Source organism: Fundulus heteroclitus, chromosome 16, assembly GCF_011125445.2.
Source record: "Fundulus heteroclitus isolate FHET01 chromosome 16, MU-UCD_Fhet_4.1, whole genome shotgun sequence".
Lineage (NCBI taxonomy): Eukaryota > Metazoa > Chordata > Actinopteri > Cyprinodontiformes > Fundulidae > Fundulus > Fundulus heteroclitus.
The window spans coordinates 37074487-37097856 of NC_046376.1; the positions used below are offsets into that span (position 1 = coordinate 37074487).

General features: G+C 40.6%; 1 protein-coding gene across 1 annotated transcript; it reads left to right on the forward strand.

The window, feature by feature from the left end:
- The first annotated feature begins 201 nt into the window (after window positions 1-201).
- On the forward strand, window positions 202-18632 carry praf2 (PRA1 domain family, member 2). Its single transcript, XM_036148612.1, has 3 exons — window positions 202-489; window positions 16218-16435; window positions 17971-18632. Exons 1-3 carry the CDS (start codon window positions 311-313, stop codon window positions 18108-18110), a joined length of 537 nt encoding a protein of 178 aa, XP_036004505.1. The 5' UTR covers window positions 202-310; the 3' UTR covers window positions 18111-18632.
- The last annotated feature ends 4738 nt before the right edge of the window (window positions 18633-23370 follow it).

A 23370-nucleotide genomic window follows, 5' to 3' on the forward strand; every position in this document is an offset into this window, starting at 1 on the left:
AGAGACTAATTTGATAAAAAGGAGTTATTTATTTATTGATTTATTATTTTTTTATTAATTTATTTATTATTATTTTTATTTATAGTAGTAGGATATTAGATTAGGTCATCCCGATCCACACTCCATTTCAGTTGGTGGCGGTAATGCACCAAAAGTTGTTTGCCAACCGCCATTAAACAAAAGAAGAAGAAGAAGAAGAAGAAGAAGAAGAAGAAGAAGAGGAAGAAAGAGAAGAAGAAGAAGCTTCACTCAGTTCACTTTCATACTCCGCTGCAATCTGGGAAACAGAGTTTATTTGTGATTTGTGAAAATGGCTGGCGTGCAGCCGCCACCCGTCCGCAACCTGGATGATTTTCTGCTTGGCACGGCTCGGTTTGCGGTTCCAGATCTTCGGGACCTGGACCGCTGGAACAACCGCATGATTAATAATCTTTTGTACTATCAGAGTAACTACTTCTTGTCAGCGCTGGGCTGTCTGCTCGTTGTGGGGTAAGTTTTATTATTTTGACGGTCTCTCACTGCGGTGAAGTTAGTTTCATATTGGACATTGGACATTCAAGCTCCGCGGAGTCAGCGGCATCTAGCTCACGGTTGATCCGGTTGAAGGACTCTGTTTTCGGTCAGAGTCTCTCAGCTGCTCCCTCCTCCCACACGCGGTGGTGCAGTTAGGGACCGTCAAAAAAAGTTTTGAACCAAGCACTCTTGAGAAATAAAAATCAATAAATGACTTATGTAGTGACCAGCTAAGACAAAACTAATAGGAAATCATGCCAATAAATAACATCTGTAAGGCACACTAATTTGTATCCCATTTTAAGACTTTCTTTATTTTTAAAGAATTTTTATTATAGAAAAATGTGATATTTCTTCAATAGCTTCTAGGTCATGTGACCCACTGACTCCAAAATTATGTCAGATTGTTCTACTACTTTAGCCTATTGGGGCACACTCATCTTTATCCAATTTTAAGCCTTTTTCTATTTTTAAAGAATTCTTATTATAAAAATAATTGTTATTTCATCAATAGCTTCCGGGTCATGTGACCCACTGACTCCAAATCTATGTCAAATTGTTCTACTACATTAGCTTGATGGAGCACACTCATTTGTATCCCATTTTAAGCCTTTTTCTATTTTTAAATAATTTTTATTATATAAAAAATGTGATAATTGTTCAATAGCTTCCAGGTCATGTGACCAACTGACTCCAAAATTATGTCAAATTGTTCTACTACTTTAGCCTGATGGGGCACACTCATTTTTATCCCATTTTAAGCCTTTTTCTATTTTTAAAGAATTTTTATTATAAAAATAATTGATATTTCTTAAATAGCTTCCGGGTCATGTGACCCACTGACTCAAAATCTGTGTCAAATTGTTCTACTACTTTACCTTGATGGGGCACACTCATTTTTATCCCATTTTAAGCCTTTTTCTATTTTTAAAGAATTTTTATTATAAAAATAATTGATATTTCTTCAATAGCTTTACTCCAAATCTATGTCAAATTGTTCTGCTACTTTAGCCAGATGAAGCACAGCCTTGATGTTGTTGAAACAAAGGACAACATTATTGACACCATATAACTGTAAAGTATTTATTTTGATTGGTGTTGAAAAACTCCCCATTAATGGGAAGGAAAAACCTCCAGCAGATCCAGGCTCAGTATAAACGGTCATCTGCCTCGACCGACTGGGGGTTAGAGAGACACAACAAGACAGACAAAAAACCATGGAAGCACACATTGATCCAGTAATCTGTTCTATGTTAGATGGTAGTAGCGGGGGATCTATCTTCTCTGGATGATGTCACAGCTAACAGAACGCCAGACCAGGTGTACCTACTATGAAGAAAAAAGAGAGAGCGCAAAAAGGTAAAAGCTGAAATGAAGACAAGCAATGCAAAACTGGAGAGCAGTAGGAGAATTAAGCAGAGTGAGAAAAATAGGCCCTGATGTCCTCCAGCAGCCTAAGCTTATAGCAGCATAACTATAGAGGTAGCTCAAGGTAACACAAGCCACTCTAACTATAAGCTTTGTCACAAAACAAAATTTTAAGATTAGTCTTAAAATTAGAAGGGGTGTCTGCCTTACAGACCAAAATTGGGAGTTGGTTCCAAATGGAGCCAAATGAATTTCGCTCCGCCTTGCTCCACTCATCCATCTGGAACAGATCCATAGGAATGCCGTTTCAGAAGGCTGTGCCTTATCAAAAATAAGAAATAGCAGCATCAATGTTAACGCTTGCTTCCTCGATGCGAGCCGCCATTGTTGTCTGAATCAAAACAGTCTCATGGTCGCTTCTCCACTACGTCACATCTATGAAACTCCAGCCCTGCGTCCTGATTGGCTGTGCTGGGGCTGCACTCTGGACTCGGTGGAGGAAGTGGCTGAGAGGGGGGCGTTGTCCAAGCTCACATCATGGACAACACCTTTCACCCCCTGCACCAGACTGTAGAGGAGCTGAGCAGCTCCTTTAGTGACTCAGACATCCTGTCTGTAAAAAGGAGCACTACCACAGGTCAATTATACCTGCTGCTATCATACTATACAATGCTGCACTATAACTGTATTAACTTGTGCAATAACTAGTATGCAATTCAATTTTGCTATACCCTGTACAATAATCATGTTAAATAATCCTGTTAAATAAGTGACTTCAGCTATATAGCCATCTCACTACCTCACTGTTGTTCCTTACCTGGTACATTTAAATGAACAGAGTCAATCCATTTGTATATATGCCACCTTGAATGTACATAAGTCACCTTAAATCTCTGCTTTTGTATTTCCTTTTGTATTTTTGTTTTTAATTTTTTGATACACTATATATATGTGGACACACTGTTTATACCTTATGCACATTTTCCTCCTTTTGGCACCTTCTTTTTATTGTGCATCAGTTTGTAATTGTATGTCTCTAGCAGCTGGTCTTTAAAGTTTCACTTAGTATTCAGCTGTAAGGATGGAGAGAAAGAAGAAAAGATGACAGAGGAAGAATCAGGACAGGCAGGGGAAAGGTTGGTCTAATATTAGGTGGAAATGAGGGAACAGCTTCTTAATCCCAAGCAATAATGTTTAAACATGTATAAAAACTGTATTAAGATCTGTATTTTTTACAACTAATATAATGCTTTTTTGACCATATCACTTAGTGGAGAACGCCACAGATAAGGGGTGAAGGAGACAGACATGAGATCAGTGATAGAAGAGACATGTGATGACATCAGGTAGGAATAATTACATTAGGGAGGAAACAAAAACCTATATACCATGATGGTTTGAATTTCTGATGACCATCTTTCATTGTGTTTTTTTGGGGGGTAAATTAGTGCAGGCAGACATGGTGAGTCAATCACCACAAAGGAGAATGTGAAACAAAAAGGTGCAGATGAGGGAGAGAAACAAAGAGGACCAGATGATGAAGAAGAGGGAGAAAAGCAGAGAGATCCAGATGAGTGTAAAAACAAGTGTACTAAGAAATTATTATTTACAATCACATTTATTTATGAGATTTGATAATATACAATCAGTACATAACAATATAAACAAATACATTTGACTGCTTCCGTGAGAATTCATTTCTTTTACAAAAATTATAGACATTGGAGAAAATTACTTTTGTTTAGGTAACACTTTATTTGTGCATAAGATTTACATGATACTGTCATTAACGGGTTGCACAGTGGAGCAGTGGGTAGCACTGTTGCCTTCTGGGCTCAAATCCTTCTGGTTCTTTCAAATCTTCTGGGTCTTTCTGCATGGAGTTTGCATGTTCTCCATTTGCATGCATGGGTTCTCTCCGGGTACTCCGGCTTCCTCCCACAGTCCAAAAACATGACCGTTAGTTTAACTGGCTTCTCTAAATTGTCCTTAGGTGTGAGTGTGTGACACAATGGTTGGTTGTTTGTCTTGTCTGTCTCGATGTAGCCCTGCGACAGACTGGCGACCTGTCCAGGGTGTACCCTGCCTTTCGCCCAGTGAATGCTGTGTGTGTGTATATATATATATATATATATATATATATATATATATATATATATATATATATATATATATATATATATATATATATATATATATATATATATATATATATCTCATCCCACAGCATCTGGTTTTTCCACCAGATGCTGTGGGATGATGGTATTGAATGCTGAACTGAAGTCCAGGAGCGTGCTCAAAGTGGTGCGGCGTGGGTGGACTTGGAACCTGTTAATAACTGCTTACAGTTCTAGTCAAGAGTTGAGGCTACACTCTGAAAGACATTACCAGTATTTCTGTATGTTTGCTGAGAAGATGGATGAACTTCTGTCAATCGTTGGTCTAGACCTTAGACACCAGTGTACTACATACAGGGCAGTCATTGAACCAAAACAAAGACTACACAAATAAATTTATTTCACACCACAATGAGCTATATACTATATACAAGAAATATAAAAATCAAACAGGAGTTAAATCTTAAAAATCCATCAATGGACTGTTGCCCTCTTGTTCCCATTCTGGATCTGTGTGATCTCACATTTTGTTGAGCAGAGGGGGTAGGGTGTGTAGCATGGGGGTTGAGGTTGTTGATTGCCATCTAGTATGACTCAACTGTCTGGTAGCGATGATCTCTGGAATATGCAGATGAGTGGGGGGGTTTGGGTTGCTAGTGTGCATCTTCCTTGATAAGTGGATGAAGTTGAGGACACCGGCTGTGAGGGCAAAAGTGGAGTAGGCTGTAGGCTTATTGTCTAGTAAGAAATATGACTCGTCATCCAGTCCTTCTGGTATATAGGGGACCTGTGGCTCATTCAGCACATTTAAAAGTCTATCAGCAATGGTTGTCTTGTTGTCTTGTGGCCTACCACCTCAATGCAACAGTACTGTACTGGTAGTCGCAGAAGTATTGCCTGAAGTACCGGTAGTAGCAGTTGTTGTTGTTGTTGTTGCTGTTCTTGTGACACTGTTGTTGTTGTTGCTGTTCTTGCTCTGTGGCCATGAAGGCCTTTCTGCTGTGCTACCTGTGAACTAGTTTGAGACAGATGATGCCGGAGATTGCTGCTAAATTTCTCCCGAGCCATCTGTGTGTGGGAGTGGGGTGGGTTGTGTATATTCTCCCTCTGGTGTAGCTGGTGGCAAGTCCAAATTGCTCCTTGCACTAAAAATAAAATGAAATACAGCTGTTATATATCTGCTTGTGTGTGTACTTCTCAAAAAATAAAGGGAACACTAAAATAACACATCCTAGATCTGAATGAATGAAATATTGTTATTGAATATTTGTTCTTCACATAGTTGAATGTGCTGACAGCAAAATCACACAAAAATTATCAATGGAAATCAAATGTATTAAGCCATGGAGGTCTGGATTTGGAGCCACACTCATAAGTAATGTGGAAAAACACACTTCAGGCAGATCCAACTTAGATGTAATGTCCTTAAAGCAAGTCAAAATGAGGCTCGGTAACTTGTGTGGCCTCTACATGCCTGTATAATCTCTCTACAACGCCTGGGCATGCTCCTGATGAGGTGCTTGATGGTATCTTGAGGGATCTCCTGGACAGTCTGTCCTGCAACGTGGCATTGGTGGATGAAGCGAGACATGATGTCCCAGATGTTCTCCGTCGCTGCGACAGATTTCGGTCAACTGTAAAATGAGAGCAAAAAATAGGTACACTTGGTTCCGTTTAAACTTTTTTTAACCAAAGCTGACTCAACCAATGAAACCTGGCCTAGCTGGGATATTAGCCAGTCAGAAAGAGAGTAGGGCGGGTCTATGCTAAACTGATATCTGCTAGTCTGAGGTTTGTTGGTGGAAGATCTCAAACTGGCCACATATGGCATAAATGAAAGTAGTGGTTGTCATATTTTTTTTTTTTTGGATTTGTGTGAACCAGTAACTCAGAAACTTCAGCGCATTGAACATTTAAGAACAACTCCTTGATAAGCGTGTCTATCACTGCTCTTGTTAAATTAAAAGGTTATTTTCACCTGTCGCCATGTCATCTATCAGCGTTTATTCCCTCGCTTCCAGTAACTTAGCTAATAAACGTGGGCGACCAACCAGGGATCTCCTCATGATTCGCTATTACGCTTTTATTTAAAACATTAAGAAGAGTAACTCACTAGCTAAGGCTAAAATAGCATGGACATGCTTTTTCTAGAAGAAGAGTCTGAAATATTGACCGTTGACGGTGGTGTTAAGAATAAATATAGGCTTGCCTGAGAGAAACTGATAAGAATAGGAAGATTGTCAGGTTGTGGTGCAAAAAGCTTAACCTGCCAAGCGTGTTTATTTGCATAATATGCCACCAAATACTGCATGTTTTCTGCAGTACACCTCCTCTTTACCTGTGAAATAGAGTGACCAAATGTCCTGTTTATGCAGAACTGTCCCGAATTTTCACTGTAGTCCCGCAAACTGAAACATCCCGCATATGACAGATTTTGAAAAACAAAAGTTATTATTTGTCAGATTTGTCCGTCCGTCTGTCTGTTTTCTTCCACTTATCCGGGGCCGGGTCGCGGGGGTAGGCCCAGATGTCCCTCTCCCCGGCCACTTGGGCCAGCTCCTCCGGGGGAATCCCAAGGTGTTCCCAGGCCAGCCGAGAGACATAGTCCCTCCAGCGTGTCCTGGGTCTTCCCCTGGGCCTCCTCCTGGTGGGACGTGCCCGGAACACCTCACCAGGGAGGCGTCCAGGAGGCATCCTGACCAGATGCTCGAGCCACCTCAACTGGCTCCTCTCAACATGGAGGAGCAGCGGCTCTACTCTGAGTCCTCCCCGGATGACTTAGCTCCTCACCCTATCTCTAAGGGAGAGCCCAGACACACCACGGAGAAAACTCATTTCAGCCGCTTGTATCCGGGATCTCGTTCTTTCGGTCACGACCCAAAGTTCGTGACTATAGATGAGGGTAGGAACGTAGATCGACCGGTAAATCGAGAGCTTTGGCTTTTGGCTCAGCTCTCTCTTCACCACAACGGATCGGTACAGCGCCCGCTTCACAGCAGATGCTGCACCAATCCCAATCCCGAATAGACATTACCAGGGAGGCTTAAGAGTGTGATTCCTCTATAGTTGGAACACACCCTCCGGTCCCCCTTTTTAAATAGGGGGACCACCACCCCAGTCTGCCAATCCAGGGGAACTGCCCCCGATGTCCACGCAATGCTGCCGAGCCGCGTTAACCAACACAACCCCACAACATCCAGAGCCTTAAGGTACTCAGGGCGAATCTCATCCACCCCCGGAGCCTTGCCACCGAGGAGCCTTTTTAAAAACCTCGGCAACCTCAGCACCAGAGATGGGAGGACCCGACCCAGAGTCCCCAGGCTCTGCTTCCGCAATGGAAGACGTGTTGGTGGGATAAAGGAGGTCTTCGAAGTATTCTGCCCACCGACGCACGATGTCCCGAGTCGAGGTCAGCAGCACACCACCCCCACTGTAAACAGTGTTGGTACCGCACTGCTTCCCCCTCCTGAGACGCCAGATAGTGGACCAGAATCGCTTCGAAGCCGTACGGAAGTCTTTCTCCATGGCCTATTTGTCAGATTTGGAAAAGTAAAAAAAAGAAATTATTCCACCTCGCTTTTCTGAAACAAAGAACGCAGAGCTGCAGTCATCGTCAGTGAGAGCTCTTTTGGCTGTCAATCAATATGCAGCAGCGCTCCAATACAATGACAAGGATTTTGATGCATACAAATTATTAAGGAAACTATGTCAAAAAAATAAACTGCAGCTACAACATAGACTGGAGAACACTTTCTAACTGTATGAGACCAGAGAAAGACGATTCTCAGAGAGCTTTTAATAAAGTTTCCCAAAGTTATTTTTTATTTGTACATGGAGTGGAGCACGATGTGAAGAGACGCTGTAGAAGCGAGTTGCACAAGAAACACAGCTTAAAAAGCCTCATGTCAATCTATGGACTCATTTTTGTGGATAGCTTAGTTTATGGTACAGGTAGGTAATTTTGTGGGGCACTTGGGTCTGCCTTTTGTTTGTGCACATCTGTCAGCACTTTATCTTACATTGATGCTGTTTTGTTGTTGGAAAGTATGTCGTCTGTTTCTGAGTTTCTTGTCCCTCAGAGAAGTATTTAGATAATTGCACTAAAAAGCAATTATTAGAGGTAGGTAAGCACTATGGTATTGAGGTTGATGGCCGTTGAAGGCTATTCTGATTGCAAACCTGTTGGAAAGAAACATTTTAGTGCAACCAGTTGTTGAACCTAGTGCTACATCTTTGGAATTCCCAACTAGCTTGACATTTGAGTAGCACAGGCGGTTGTTAATGCAGTTTGAACATGACACATTTAAAATAAAACCACAGCTGGAGATTGAGTGCACCACGTTGGAGATAGAGCACACAAAGCTGGATTTGGCCAAGTAAAGTGAGGCTGAAGCTACAGCTTGCTACAGGTCTATGGCCTATCATGCAGAAAGCCAGGACCTTCATGCAGAAGTGAAATGCATGTTGAACAACGGCATTGCAGAGCCTTGTTCTTCAAATTGGGCATCCCCTTGTACTTTAGTTCCAATATCTGGAGGAGAAGCAGCAACCATCTTTCAGTCAGACAATTCTTTTGAACATTTAACCCTTAGTTTCCATCATCCAAACTGCAAAGCAATAAAACCTCTTCTGTTTGTTGTTTTGTGTCATCCACCATGCCCTTGCTCTGTTTGTAGATCAGTTCTCAGACTTCTTATCTGACTTAATGTTAGACACTAACAAAGTTATTATGGTGGGGGATTTTAACATTCATGTTGAATTTGATAACCTTAATGTGGCCTTTTAATACTATCCTAGATTCAATTGGTGTTGCTCAAAATATGCATAAACCACTCTTGCCTTCATACTTTGGACCTTGTGCTGACATATGGCAATGATTGCGAAGAATTAACAGTATTTCCTCAAAACCCTGTCCTATCTGACCATTTTTAATAACGTTAAATTTAAATTTGAGCTAAATTTAACTGAGTTCTCCACTCCCAAAAGAAGAGTTCATTATAGTAGATCTTTATCAGATAATGCTGTATAAAACTTTAAAGAGTCTGGCCCCCTTTTAATTTTCCCAGTATCACAGAAATGCCCAGCATATGGCAGGAATATTGTTTCTTCCCATTTGGCAGGAGAGAGCAACTTTACCCCTATTTTTTGCAAGTTACAGTTGCAATAACCACTGATAACTACTGACAGTAGCTCACGCGGCACAGATCACCATTTTGGGCTGAAATTGGTTCTGAAAGAGTTTTTACTTGGTGAGAACAATGCAGAATAACAAACGGACCGTAATTTTATGATTCTTGATTTGTTGTCTATATATTCCACACAGGGCTGCACAGTGGGTAGCGCTGTTGCCTTGCAGCAAGAAGTTCCTGGGTTCGAGTCCTACTCTGGGGTTTCAAGGCCTTTAAAAAACCATGTGTATGCATGTGTGTGAGAGAGTGAAATACATTTAAATGAATAATTTAACTTTTTCCAACTATTTTTTCTTTATTAAACTATAAAATGTAATTTATACATGCATTGATTTGTAATACTACATTTCTTTGTTTAAGAGCATACAACAAAGCATTTTAGCATGAAAGCACTTATTTATTTACATATTTAATAATATGCCACACAACATGTCTGTCTTTAAGTAACATAAAACAATATATTGAAGTTTGAAATCACGTGTTTAAAATCAGAATCAGAATATTTTATTTGTCACCGCGTGTTACCGTGGCCAAATTTCTCTTTTGCTACTCCGGTTTACATTACAGTTCATATTACACATATTGAAGACAAAAAAAAAACTGACAGACAAACATACAGGGGCAACAGTGGCGCAGAGTTTAGGGAGTTCGTTCTGCAATTGGCGGGTCGTTGTGTCCTTGGACAAGGCACTTCACCCGCATTACCTGCTGGCGGTGCTCAGAGGGCCCGGTGGCACCGGTGTACGGCAGCCTTGCCTCTGTCAGTCTACCCCAGGGCAGCTGTAGCTACTAACATAGCTCACCACTGTCAGGGTGTGAATGACTGAATGTAGTGTGTGTAGCCCTCTGGAGGTCATCAAGACTAGTTAAAGCGCTATACAAGTACAAGCCATTTACCATACAATGGGTTAAAAATTATTTATTTTTTTTAAGTACAGGAAAGTCTCAGATAAATACAATGAGGTAGTATGGTGCTTATTGAGCAATGATGAGGTTTATACATTATACATTAATATACCATATGTCTGTCTGTTAAAGAGCATTTATTTATTTCAACAATAAAACATATTATTTTGTGTGTGACAGCGTCCTGTATCATAACCACTTCTATTCCGTTTTTAACAAACCAAACTGTGAAAATCAGGCAAAAATTCAGGAAGTCATGATGTATTTTAGTTGCAGCTTCCTCTGTACAAATAAATACACTGGGGTCGTGTGAGAGACCCATCCAAGATGGTGGCCGCCCTGAAACTTCAGCTCCAGTAGGCAGCACCAGTCCATGGGGCGTCTACCTGTATAATGGCTATGCTCTTAACGGTATTTTTAAGGTCACTCTTAATTTTTCAGGGAGACTCCAACCAAAACAACATTGTTTTGCCACCTTTAACACAAGCCAAGGGGACTGATGGGTGGGGCTAACGTTCTGTTCTCACATCTTTTCTTCGCTTACTTTCATCAACACTGTTGTCAACTATTTAGCAACATTTCCAACTTCTCTAGTGACCATTTTATTCAAAAGCAACATCCATCCATCCATTTTCTAACTCTGTTAATCCCTCATGGGGTCGCGGGGGTTGCTGGTGCCTATCTCCAGCGTTCACTGGGCAAATGGCGGGGTACACCCTGAACAGGTCGCCAGTCTGTCGCAGGGCAACACAGAGACAAACAGGACAAATAACCATTCACGCACACACTCACTCCTAAGGACAATTTAGAGAAGCCAATGTTAGATATTAAGGTATATTAAGGCCCATCTTACCCCAGCCTTAAGATTTGGCAGTAAATGAGGAATCATTGATCAAGAGGTAAACATTGTAATAGGCATATTTAATTTATTGGATATCCATGAGACAAAAAATTACATTACCAGTGCATCTACGTCCATTCCCTGGCACTGCAGCTTTTTGTCTGAAGTAAGTTTTGCCAAGACATCTTTTAATACAGTGTCTGCCCACCTCTGCTGTGTTAAGGAGAAGGTCTTGTGAGCTGTCTGTTTCTCAAACAAAGGAGCTACTTTTCCCAGTACGGGGTCAGGCTGCAATGACCTAACAGCCATAAAACTAAAGTTGCATGTTATCTTACCTGGCAACAGATGGGAGACATACCTTACTGCCTGACTAAGATATTTTCCTCAACACCAATTAACCTAACAGTCATGTTTTTGGACTGTGGGAGGAAGCCAGAGTACCTAGAGAGAACCCACGCATGCACAGGGAGGACATGCAAACTCCATGCAGAAAGCCCCAGGGTTGGAACCCAGAACCTTCTTGCTGCAAGGCACCAGCGCTAACCACTGTGCCTCTGAGCAATGGTTATAGCAAATTTTTGCCGTGTTGTTTGAGACTTTGGCAACAAGTAAAACCACTGATGGCTCTTAGTTTACGGTCTCTTCAGCAAACCATCAGCTGTGTGCCTCTCCCGCTCTGAAAGCACCAACAGCCAGTCAGCTTCGCCGTGCTGCTGCAGTAAACTCAGCTTGAAGTCTGTTTCCCTATTGAAAACGAGTCACACATGAGCAAAGCTTCCACTAGATTACAAAGCGGAATGTAAATATACTATAAACATAATCTTTAATGGGTAATGGTATTTTTAGTCTCTAAAACTGATACAGTTAAATGGATCCCTCCCTGTTATTGATTCACACAGCCTTTGCTTTGGCTGTGAAGAGGGGCAAAAAGGTGCCTTTTAACACAAAAAGTAGATAAAGCATTTCAAAACTACACATGACAGTCTTTAAATGAGAGGTCAAAGAGTTTGATGCAGCACAACCAAACATACCAGAAACATACCTGAAACTCTTACCGAATTCATCGTCCTTGATGATCAGTTGTTTTCAGTGGTGAATGGTATTGTTTATTATGTGTGATGTTTTCTTCTGGGATCTGGGATTTCAGCTGGATCCATCTGCAGACATGTAAATGGTACCACTAATTGCAGATGTCACACTGAATCTGTAAAAAACAAATGTAAAGTCAATCAAAGCCATCAATGAGATTTTTTCAATCTTTTTTCAAAATGTTTTTTTGTGATTACTTGAGGTGTAGACAGTCTCTTCACAGGAGATAGACACCAGCCCGCCAGCAGTCCTGCATAGATTAATAGGTGGTATTAAAAGTGTATAGATGGATGTTTGTGTGAGATTTGTTATCAACCTGTTAATGTTCACATTTTAATTTTTCATAATATTTTGCTGTTTTATGGGTATATTAAGTCGAGTCCGAGTCGATTCCACTACTCATCCGAGTCGAGTCACTATTGACGTGTGATGTATGACATGAAGCAGTAACATTCCATTGCACTAATAACTCTTTCGCTGTAGTTACCCTTGGTTTTACTCGGTAAAACTACCGCTTTTTCCAAGTCTAAGACGTCTCCTAACCATGGTTTTTAAACATTGTTGTTATGGAACGTGCAACAGCGACTCGATGTACGCTGATAGGCCGCATATGAAGGATGTTAAAGCCGCAAGCGGCGTCGATCGGCCCTCGCAGCCAAGCGCACTCCGGCCTATTGGCCACCGCCGCGGTGCCGGCCAGCGGGCGGGGTTCGCGCACCGCCTCGGTGCCGGCCGGCGGGCGGGGTTCGCACAACGCCGCGGTGCCGGCCGGCGGGCGGGGTTCGCACACCGCCGCGGCTCCGGGCGGCCGGCGGGGTTCGCGCACCGCCGGCCGCCCGCCACCGCAGATGCTGTCACGCATTTTCCTCGCCCGTCCACCGGGCGATTCCCACAAACGCGTTCGGCAGCCCTCCCCCATGACTCACAATCTGGTGTGGATCGGTCGATGCAGCGAGGAGATACAGCCGTTGGATAATGATAATGCATTTGGCCACCGGACCGGACTAAATTGTTCGGCGGGCCGGAAAATTTATACCGATTCCTGGACGGTGACTACAAACAGAAAAAAAACGGCCGATGACGGCATGAACGCTGAGCAGGCGAAAAACAACGACTTACCTTCCTATCAACTTGGCCAGTTTCCCAGTCTTTCCGAGCCCTCGACACTCAATCCATCGTTTGAGCTGAACGCTGGTATGTTGTTCCACAGTTCTACCAGTAAAATGGGCGCCTAGACATCCTCTTGTGAGTTTAACAGCTAAAAAGTCGGTCATATAGTTGTGTCTGTTGCATGTGTAATGGCTGGTTGCTACGTGCGCTCTCACACTGTTTGCCCAACCTTAGCGGCAAGGGGCGTTGCTCATGAGATGGTGACGTCACGTGCGCGGTACGACATTTAGATATTAAAATCATACACCAAATAATATTCTAATGACATATTAAAATTATAGCCTAATGATATAAAAAAAAGTCGAGTCTTTTTCTCAATTTCCGAGTCAGAATGAACTGAATGTAGGAGTCCGAGTCCAAGTTCGAGTCATCAGTGCTCAAGTCCAAGTCAAGTCACGAGTCTCTAAATTTAGCTAATGACTCGGACTCAAGTTCGAGTCTCTGACTCGAGTACTACAACACTGGCTCTTGGCGTAGCATGACTGGGCTCACTTTATCCATTTTATTGAAGTTTCTTACCACATCTTCTTATATTGTATTTTACTCTTGTCAGGATTCTGCAGGCAGTGCCGTGCAGCTTTCTGCCGGCGTTGACAGGTGGGCTTGTTGCGCACCTGCGGCTCGTTCGGCAGCTCGTGCTGGAGCATAAAAGCAGGGTTCAGTCAGCTGGAGGCCGCCAGAGTGTTAAACCGTAGTGGTATGCCTCAGTGGCCACTGTCTCACGACATCAAACCTTTTCCCTGCGCTAACTTCTGTTTCTTGTTTCTCTCAGGTGGCCTTGCGCTAAAGGATTCTAATTCCAGGCGTCCCCACGTATTCCTATGTCTCTGATCAATGTTCCGAGTTCTCTGTTTCCGGACCCCACTCTGGAGATCCCCCTTGTGCTCCCTTGGTCTTACCAAGTCAGGCTGAGACCTTTCCCTGGACTTCTCTGGTTCCTCCAGCTGCCCTCCGCTCTCTTGGCAGACACCCTGTCTACTTTTAAGACTAATCTTAAAACTTTCCTTTTTGACAAAGCTTATAGTTAGAGTGGCTCATGTTACCCTGAGCTCCCTCTATAATTATGCTGCTGTAGGCTTAGGCTACTGGAGGACACCAGGGCCTATTTTTCTCACTCTACTGATTTCTACTGTTCTCCAGTTTTGCATTGCATTACATTGAAATGACTGTTGTCATTTCAGCTTTTAACTTTTTGCTCTCTCTCTTTTTTCTTCTTAGTAGGTACACCTGGTCTGACGTTCTGTTAACCGTGACATCATCCAGGGAAGACAGATCACCCGCTATTACCATCTAATGTAGAACAGATTACTGGATCAATGTGTGCTTCTGTGCTTTTTTGTCTGTCTTGTTGTGTCTCTGCTCTGTCTTCTGTAATCCCCAGTCGGTCGAGGCAGATGACCGTTCATACTGAGCCCGGTTCTGCTGGAGGTTTTTCCTTCCCACTAATGGGTGGTTTTTGTTTCCACTGTCGCTTCATGCTTGCTCAGTATGAGGGATTGCTGCAAAGCCATGGACAATGCAGACAACTCTCCCTGTGGCTCTACGCTTCTCCAGGAGGGAATGCTGCTTGTCGGGACTTTGAAGCAATCAACTGGTTCCCTTTATATAGGAAGTTTTTGACCAATCTGTATAATATGATTGATTTTGACTTTATAAAGTGCCTCGAGATGACATGTTTCACGAATTGCCGCTATATGGGCGACTGTGGCTTGATGGGTTGAGTCCAGCTTCCCCTTGCCACATGTCGATGTGCCCCTGGACAAGGCACTTAACCCCAAGTTGCCTACCGAGCTGCGTCTCGGTGTATAAATGTGTGCGCGTTAGTGAGAGCGACTGGGTGAATGTGGCTATAGTGTACAGCGCTTTGGGTGGTCAGCATGACTGGAAAAGCGCTATATAAGTTCAGTCCATTTACCATTTTACCATTTATATAAATAAAATTTAATTGAACTTTTTCCAAAAGTCTACAATAAAATATTTATTCTAGTTATAGTATAAGTGAGCCTTTAACATAATATGGGTGATGTCACCTCTTAGCGTTTTGGAGAAATACATTTATGAAAATTAGTCCAAACATGTCCCAGATTGGTGTTACGATGAAGCTTGACTTGCTATTTCTTCAAACATCTACTGTAGAATTCTAAAATATTTATTCTATTTTTAGTAGTGAGCATATTAGTTTGGTCATACATTTAAATTTTCTGGGGGTCATGTTTCTTTCTCTTTATTTCTATCTTTTTCTCCTGCAAGGCCACCCCTACTTCTCTCTCACCGTAATGCACCAGGTATGCGCAAAGCTAATCTTTAAGAGACAGCTGTCATCACTTGACCACGGTCTGGAAATCAGGGACGGCTCTCTACTGTAGAGCCATGAGTAATCATCTTTATTGCTGTCAAAGTGACTCGTCCCTTTTTTATATACAATGTTGGAAAAATGGAGAGTAAATGATTGATAAGTGTAGCTATGAGTGATAACTGAAGCGATTCAGCTGACATACAACAGCAGGAAATAGCAAGAACCAGCTTTTATTTTGGAAGTCAACTTCCGCTTTTTGGCGAGGGAATTTGCATATTACCCAAACATTTAGAGCTGAGCTAAGTATTTAGCAAGCGTCAAGCTAGCTAAATATTTAGGTTCGTTTTTGCTTGTTTTTACCGAAGAAAGTATGAAAGATGTCTACAGCACTGAGGCAGCTGCTAGAAAATTCAGTAGTTGTACTATTTGGAGGTTATTATCCTGCCTTTTTAGCTGAAGTGGAGAGAGTTAAAGTAACTGGAGCTGTACAGTTGTGAAAGGCACAATAATTGAACATTTTTTATTTAATAAAATATACTGCTTCATCTAGTAAATTCTAATGAATCATTAAACCTTAAATCTGACTTTAGCAGTACAGTGTATGCAAAGTGGCCTTTGACAGTTTTTTCTTAGGGCAGGGAAGCTGAAGCATACTCTGCATGTAAACTTAGTCTTACTGGGAATGTTTAGAACTTACATATGTTTTTTTTTTTTTTTTTATCCCTCAGGTATTTCCAGCCCCTCCAGCTGTTTGTTGGGATGACAGTGGTCACCGTGTTGTTCCTGGGCTTTGTTTGGGCTGCGGAGAACAAAGCGCCCATCCGCCGTTTTCGTAGAAACCACCCACTTTTTACGGTGCTCACCATTCTCTTGGCCAGTTACCTCTTCATATTAGTGTTAGGAGGAGTGGCTGTGTTCCTGCTTGGAATAGCATTCCCAGTACTGAGTAAGACTGAATATACACACATACACTGCTCCATATTTACCATCTACTGAAATTAAGTCAGTGAAATTTAGGCAGAAATATACTGATAAATTATATATTTTTTAAATGTTTTGTTTTAAAATATTCGTATTCATTTTAATTAGTTTTCACAATGCTTTTGTACCACATTATCACCTAACATCACCTGTATTAGATAATCAGTTCATTCATTCTGTTCACTTGGATGAATAAACTCCTGTCCTAGAGAAATCATAAAAACATTTTATGATTTCTCTATATGGCCGCATTTCAGTAAATTAGAAGATTATTCAAAAACTAACTTTTTTGAGTAATTTATTTGGAAAAATGTAACCTATTATATAATTTTTATTATAAAGGAATATTTCTGTTACTATTTATGTTTATGGCTCGCAGCAAAGGATATGCCAAAGTCTGGCTTCTCTGTAAATCCAATTCATCGAACTACTAAAAAAAGGATTTTTAATGCACAAATTGGAAAACTATGTCAATGTATTTTCCAGTTTATACACTCAAGACCTGGCCAGCTATGTTACATGAAGTACTACATAAATGCAGCTTTGCATGGAGATCAGCCTGTGGTTCTGCTGAGGTGTTCAGGAAGCACAACTTTCTTTGTTAGGAATCTTCAGCTTATCTGCATTGTTGGCCCTGTTGTCTCTCACCTTCTTCTTGATGATTATCCATACATTATCCTTAGTGATCAGGTCCGACCAGCTTGCTGGTCAATCAAGCACAGTGATGCCCTGGTCATTAAAGCAGGTGATGGCACTTTTGATGGTGCGGACAGGTGCCAAGTCCTGCTGGCTAATGAAATCATTACTGCCTGTCATAGAACTGTCAAGTCAGCAATTTTCCTCATGACTGCGTAGACCATGACATATATTTCTGTATTAAGATCCTTTTTTATTTGGTCTGATTGTAATTTTATAGTTTTCTGGGAAACTGAATTTAGGTTTTCATTAGATATAACCCCAAATCAATAAAATTAACCTTTTAAAAATATTAATACTTAATAAATCTCTTACAAAGGCGTGCCAGTGTTTTAATTACTCAACTAAATGGAACATTTTTCCAATGTTTTTATTTATTGAGATCCACCTGTGGATCCCTACTTGTGTTTACTGTTCTTTAGCTATTAAGATTAGTGTAAATTATTCCTGTTTTGGTAAAGAATCTGATAATATAGTTATTAGTGTGAATACAGTAGGCATTTGAACTTTTTCAGTATTTCAATTTAGCTAGCAGTTTTTCCTGTTTCAGTTTTTTTCTTTCAGCTACCTTCAGCTTACCGCATCCACACTGCATTTTTGCAGGAAATGCAATTTTTTGTATTTATACGTTGTCAGATTGCAGAATGTATCTCTGGACATTTTTTTCCTGCATCTAAAGTAAAATAAGTCAGAAAATAAAAAACAAGAAAAATAAAAAGTACTTTCTTGTTATACTTGATACTTGTGCTTTGTTTGAAAATGTTCATTTAAGAGAGGTAATTTTTTTCATCCGTCTGCTTTCAGTGGTCCTCATCCATGCATCACTGAGGCTGCGAAACCTAAAGAACAAGCTGGAAAACAAACTGGAAAGCATCGGTCTAAAGAGGACCCCCATGGGGCTCCTGTTGGAGGCCCTGGGGCAGGAACAGGAGGCTGGATCTTAAACACAGAAGGAGAAGGTGAAGCAGGGGCTAAAGAAGAAGATAGAACATTTTTATTATTATTTTCTTTACTGATCAGAAGCATGAAGAAAATTTACCAAACTTGAAGTTTTAAAGTTTGACTATTGTTGCACATTTGGTTATGGTAACTTACTAGAGAAGAGACAGTGTTTCCCTGTTTTACTGTTGAACCGTTTGCATTTTATCCCTCAACTCTACATACCGTAGCTTGTCTGCGGAAAGACATTTTAAAGCTGCCTTACATTAATGTTGAAAAAACATACCATTGAAAAACGAGTGATTTTACATGACAAGAATGTCATCAGCAGATCTGTAATAAGGGATCAGTGACTTTCTAACATTTAACTTAGAACTGTTTTTCTGATTAAGAAATGTCCTTCTACCTGAGATGATAATCTGTCATCTAGGCAGAAAATGTATAGAAGAAATGTAAAATATCGTAGCGCAACATATGTACTCCTCGGATATATCACCAATTAAACAGAGTTTTATTTTTGAAGCTCATTGCAAATTGGTTTGTAAAATCAGACTTGCAGTGCCTCTGGACTGTTTCCTCTGCATAGCATAATATTTTAATGTCAATTTGACATTTTCTTGCTCAGTTCGTGTATGTTTTAATGCAGACACTTGAGATTTTCATGAGGGTTTGCATTTTAATTGAAAACATGTCAGTTTACTGTTAATACAAAGTAAATTTAATCTTTTTTCCTGCAGTTTGAGGAAAAACATGTCAAAGGCAGCACAGTGTGTAAAAGCAGTGTTTAATGCATTTAATCTTTAATTTAATCCGGGTTTCTTTTAGTAATTTTATTAAGGCTTGTAAAACACATTTTTCGCCTTGCATCACTACAGTGATGTTTTTTGTCCTCTTTTGGTTGATGGGAACAGCAGGTTTGGGACCACTGCCATCCTAATGCCCTTTTCATAATCATAATAATTGTCATCGTTATTGTCATTGCAACATGCATTCCAATGAAATGTGTCCTCTGCATTTAACCTGTCAATCAGGGAGCAGTGGGCTGCCACTGTGTGGCGCCCAGGGAGCATTCTCAGGCTAAGGGTCCTGCTCAGAGACCCATAGTGGCAGTCTGTGGGAGTCAAATCAGGAACCTTGCAGCCTCTCCATGATGCAAACACCCTGCTCTCTAACCACTAGTTAGAGAGCAGTTTAGAATTAGAATGATTAGAAGAATTGGAAGAATGTGAAGAATTTGAAAACATTTGAAAGAATTTGAGAAATTTGAAGAATTTGAAGGGATTTGAAGGACTTGAAGAATTTTAATAATGTGAAGAATTTTAAAAATGAGAAAAAATTGAAGAATTTAAAAAATTAGAACATGTGAAGAATTTGAAGGAATTAAAGAATTTAAATAAATTTGTATTGGTTTCAATGGGAGCAACCAAAGAAAACGCACAAAAAGTGAAATATTTTAAAAAGTACAAAAGTTAGCATAACCATGAGATATAGCAGTCATGCAAGTGAGAATACTGTATAGCATTCTCACTGAATACATTCATACATACAGGGGTTGGACAATGAAACTGAAACACCTCTCATTTTAGTGTGGGAGGTTTCATGGCTAAATTGGACCAGCCTGGTGGCCAATCTTCATTAATTGCACATTGAACCAATAAGAGTGTGAAGGTCCAATTAGCAGGGTAAGAGCACAGTTTTGCTCAAAATATTGCAATGCACACAACGTTATGGGTGACATACCAGAGTTCAAAAGAGGACAAATTGTTGGTGCTGGCGCATCTGTGACCAAGACAGCAAGTCTTTGTGATGTATCAAGTGTAATCCAGGGTAATGTCAGCATACCACCAAGAAGGACAAACCACATCAAACAGGATTAGCTGTGGACGCAAGAGGAAGCTGTCTGAAAGGGATGTTCGGGTGCTAACCCAGATTGTATCCAAAAAACATAAAACCATGGCTCCCCAAATCACGGCAGAATTAAATGTGCACCTCAACTCTCCAGTTTCCACCAAAACTGTCCGTCGGGAGCTCCACAGGGTCAATATCCACGGCCGGGCTGCTATAGCCAAACCTTTGGTCACTCGTGTCAATGCCAAACGTTGGTTTCAATGGTGCAAGGAGCGCAAATCTTGGGCTGTGGACAATTTGAAACATGTATTGTTCTCTGAGTCCACCTTTACTGTTTTCCCCACATCCGAGAGAGTTACGGTGTGGAGAAGCCCCAAAGAAGCGTACCACCCAGACTGTTGCATGCCCAGAGTGAAGCATGGGGTGGATCAGTGATGGTTTGGGCTGCCATATCATGGCATTCCCTTGGCCCCACTACCAAGGACTACCGAACTATTCTGGAGGACCATGTGCATCCAATGGTTCAAACATTGTATCCTGAAGGAGGTGCCGTGTACCAGAATGACAATGCACCAATACACACAGCAAGACTGGTGAGAGATTGGTTTGATGAGCATGAAAGTGAAGTTGAACATTTCCCATGGCCTGCACAGTCACCAGATGTAAATATTATTGAGCCGCTTTGGGGTGTTTTGGAGGAGCGAGTCAGGAAACATTTTCCTCCACCAGCATCATGTCGTGACCTGGCCTCTATCCTGCAAGAAGAATGGCTTAAAATCCCTCTGACTTCTGACGAATTGACGCTGTATTGGCCGCAAAAGGAGGCCCTACACCATACTAATAAATTATTGTGGTCTAAAACCAGGTGTTACAGTTTCATTGTCTAACCCCTGTACATACCATAACATGTTTGGACAAATATGGGAGTACAAAAATCAAGGTTCCGACTCAAATACAATTACAAAAAGTTAAACTGCCCCTTTCCCGGTATTTTAAGATTACCTTAAATTTACCAAAAATCACTAGCTCTATCATCTTTGAGTCTTTTGGGAATTCATTCAAGGCAAAGAGCTTCTAACCTCTAGTTTTAACTCTGGGAATAGTTAGGTGATCCGTTTAAATGATCAGTAAATGAGCGTTTAGATACTCAGCTGAATACATGTTCTCCCATGTGTTACTGTGTGTTTTTTAACTTGAGTGAGGATTAAGAAAAATGTTCTTAAATAATTTGAGGAAGACACTACATGTACTGCATTGTTGTGTTACTGAGGTATTAAACATATACAAGGGTTCAGTTTTGTTATTATTCAGTTATGGTATGCTATCTCTAACGGTGCACTTTTTTTGGTCATAGGTTTTATTTTCCACATTCCCAGTCAGAGCATCAGTATATACCTTTCTGATGATTTGTAGAGTATTAACCCAGTGTTATGCATTGCTCTGTACATCATGTATTTGCAAACTTGTTAATTTTTGTGTTTTATAGACAAAAGCAGAGAAATGCATTATAGAGTTGCTGTTGCTAATGGTAGTTAGTACCATAGACATTATATTCGTAGACAGCTCATTACGTGCTGGAGCGCCTCCTTCATCGCCGCCATATTGAATGAGTCTCTCCCACTCAAGGCTGGCACAGCAGCCAACGGGAGTCAACGCAGAGGGAGCAACTTTGCCTGTATTTTCTGTAGCTTATGGTTGCAATAACCGGGGATAACTATTGAAAGTAAATCACGTAGTGCTGTTCACCATTTTGGACTGAGATTGGTTCTGAAGCTGAGTTTTTACTTGGTGAGAACAATGCAGAAAACCCAATAGATGGACCATAATTTTAGGCTTATTAATCTGTTATTGCCGTATTTCACAAAACAAAGCTGAATCACATTTGCCATATTAAGTAACTTGGAGTTTCAGTGTACAAAGAAGCTGTGCAAAACAGTTATTTTTCAAGGCCCTTTTTATATTTTATTATAGGCCTTTAAAAACCGTATACATGTGTGTATGCATAGCACTCATAAGAAGAAATTATTGTTGGTGTGTAGAGAAGGCTCAGGCTTGTACATGTGAGAGAGTGAAAAAAATGTTAATGAACAAACGCACTAAAATATATTAATTTATACATGTATTGATTTGTAATACCACATGTCTCTTTGTTGAAAAACATAAAACAAAGTAATTCAGCATGAAAGCACGTATTTATTTAGATATCTAATATTATGCCATACCACATGTCTGTCTTTGTTAAATAGCATAAAACAAAGGATTTCGGTATGAAATCACACATTTATACATTAATGTCATATATACTGTTAAAGAGCATACATTTATGAAATACGTTGTTTGAACAAGGTATTTCATCATTAAAACCTGTTTTTTATGTGTAACCATGTCCTGTATCATAACTACATCTCTGCGGATCTATAACAAACCAAACCGTGTGAAAATCAGGTAAAAAATTAGGGAGTTATGATTTATTTTAGTTGGGCAAACAGCTTCCTCAGTACAGATAAATGCACTGGGGTTGTGTGAGAGACCCATCCAAAATGGCAGCCGCACTGAAACGTCAGCTCCAATAGGCAGCGCCAGTCCTTGGGTTGTCTAGATATATAACGTCTATGGTTAGCACCACAACAAATGGAGGAGCCCATTATTCTCCAGTTTGCACATAGGACATACCCAAGTTGTGTGTCACATTTTTCCCATCTGTGATTTCCGATACAAATATAACACAACATAAGTCTAAGATCAAAGAAAATTGTAAGCATCAGCTTTTGAGTCAACATTGTTAGATATTTTGATGTCAGAGGATCGATATCGGAGAGAAAAAGTCTGGATGGAAATGTTCTATTTGAAACCTTTTATAGGAAGAAGCAGAAAGTATTTGTTAATGTTCCTGCTTTTATGATGAAAATAAGGATTAAGAGTATACTATGTTAGTTTGTGTCTCTCTAGTTATTACATTATGCATGTATTGATTCACTAGCTTGTTAATGCAGTGTATTGTTTTGTTCAGAACATGTGGCCGTTCTTTAATATGACTGCATCACCCCGAGTTGCCTAACTGACTGTGCTCTTTTGTCCAACCTGCACAACCTGAACAATTCTTTATTGCGAGCAAAAAACAATATTATTGGTCTACCCACAAGTAAACGAAGTGGTTAAACGATTATTTGTATCTACAAAGTGGAGACCAATTCCAACTTTAAGGTGCATAGCCACGTTATTTTTTATTTATTTTTTACGTCAAGTAGCTCACTCTGGTTTCATACAAAGTTTTTATGAAAGATTTTCACGTCCTGCTGGCGTATTAGTTATTTTGGCGTTTACGCTTTGTTTTTGCTCAATTTATGAGTACATAAAGCCTTTGTGTTTATTTTTATAACAGAGGAAGTACAACACTGCGCATGCACAGCAGGGGAT

Coding starts and splice junctions, on each gene's coding strand:
- praf2 (XM_036148612.1), top strand. CDS start 311: ATGGCTGGCGTGCAGCCGCCACCCGTCCGCAACCTGGATGATTTTCTG. Junction 490..16,217: donor GGCTGTCTGCTCGTTGTGGG/GTAAGTTTTATT, acceptor TTTATCCCTCAG/GTATTTCCAGCCCCTCCAGC. Junction 16,436..17,970: donor AATAGCATTCCCAGTACTGA/GTAAGACTGAAT, acceptor GTCTGCTTTCAG/TGGTCCTCATCCATGCATCA.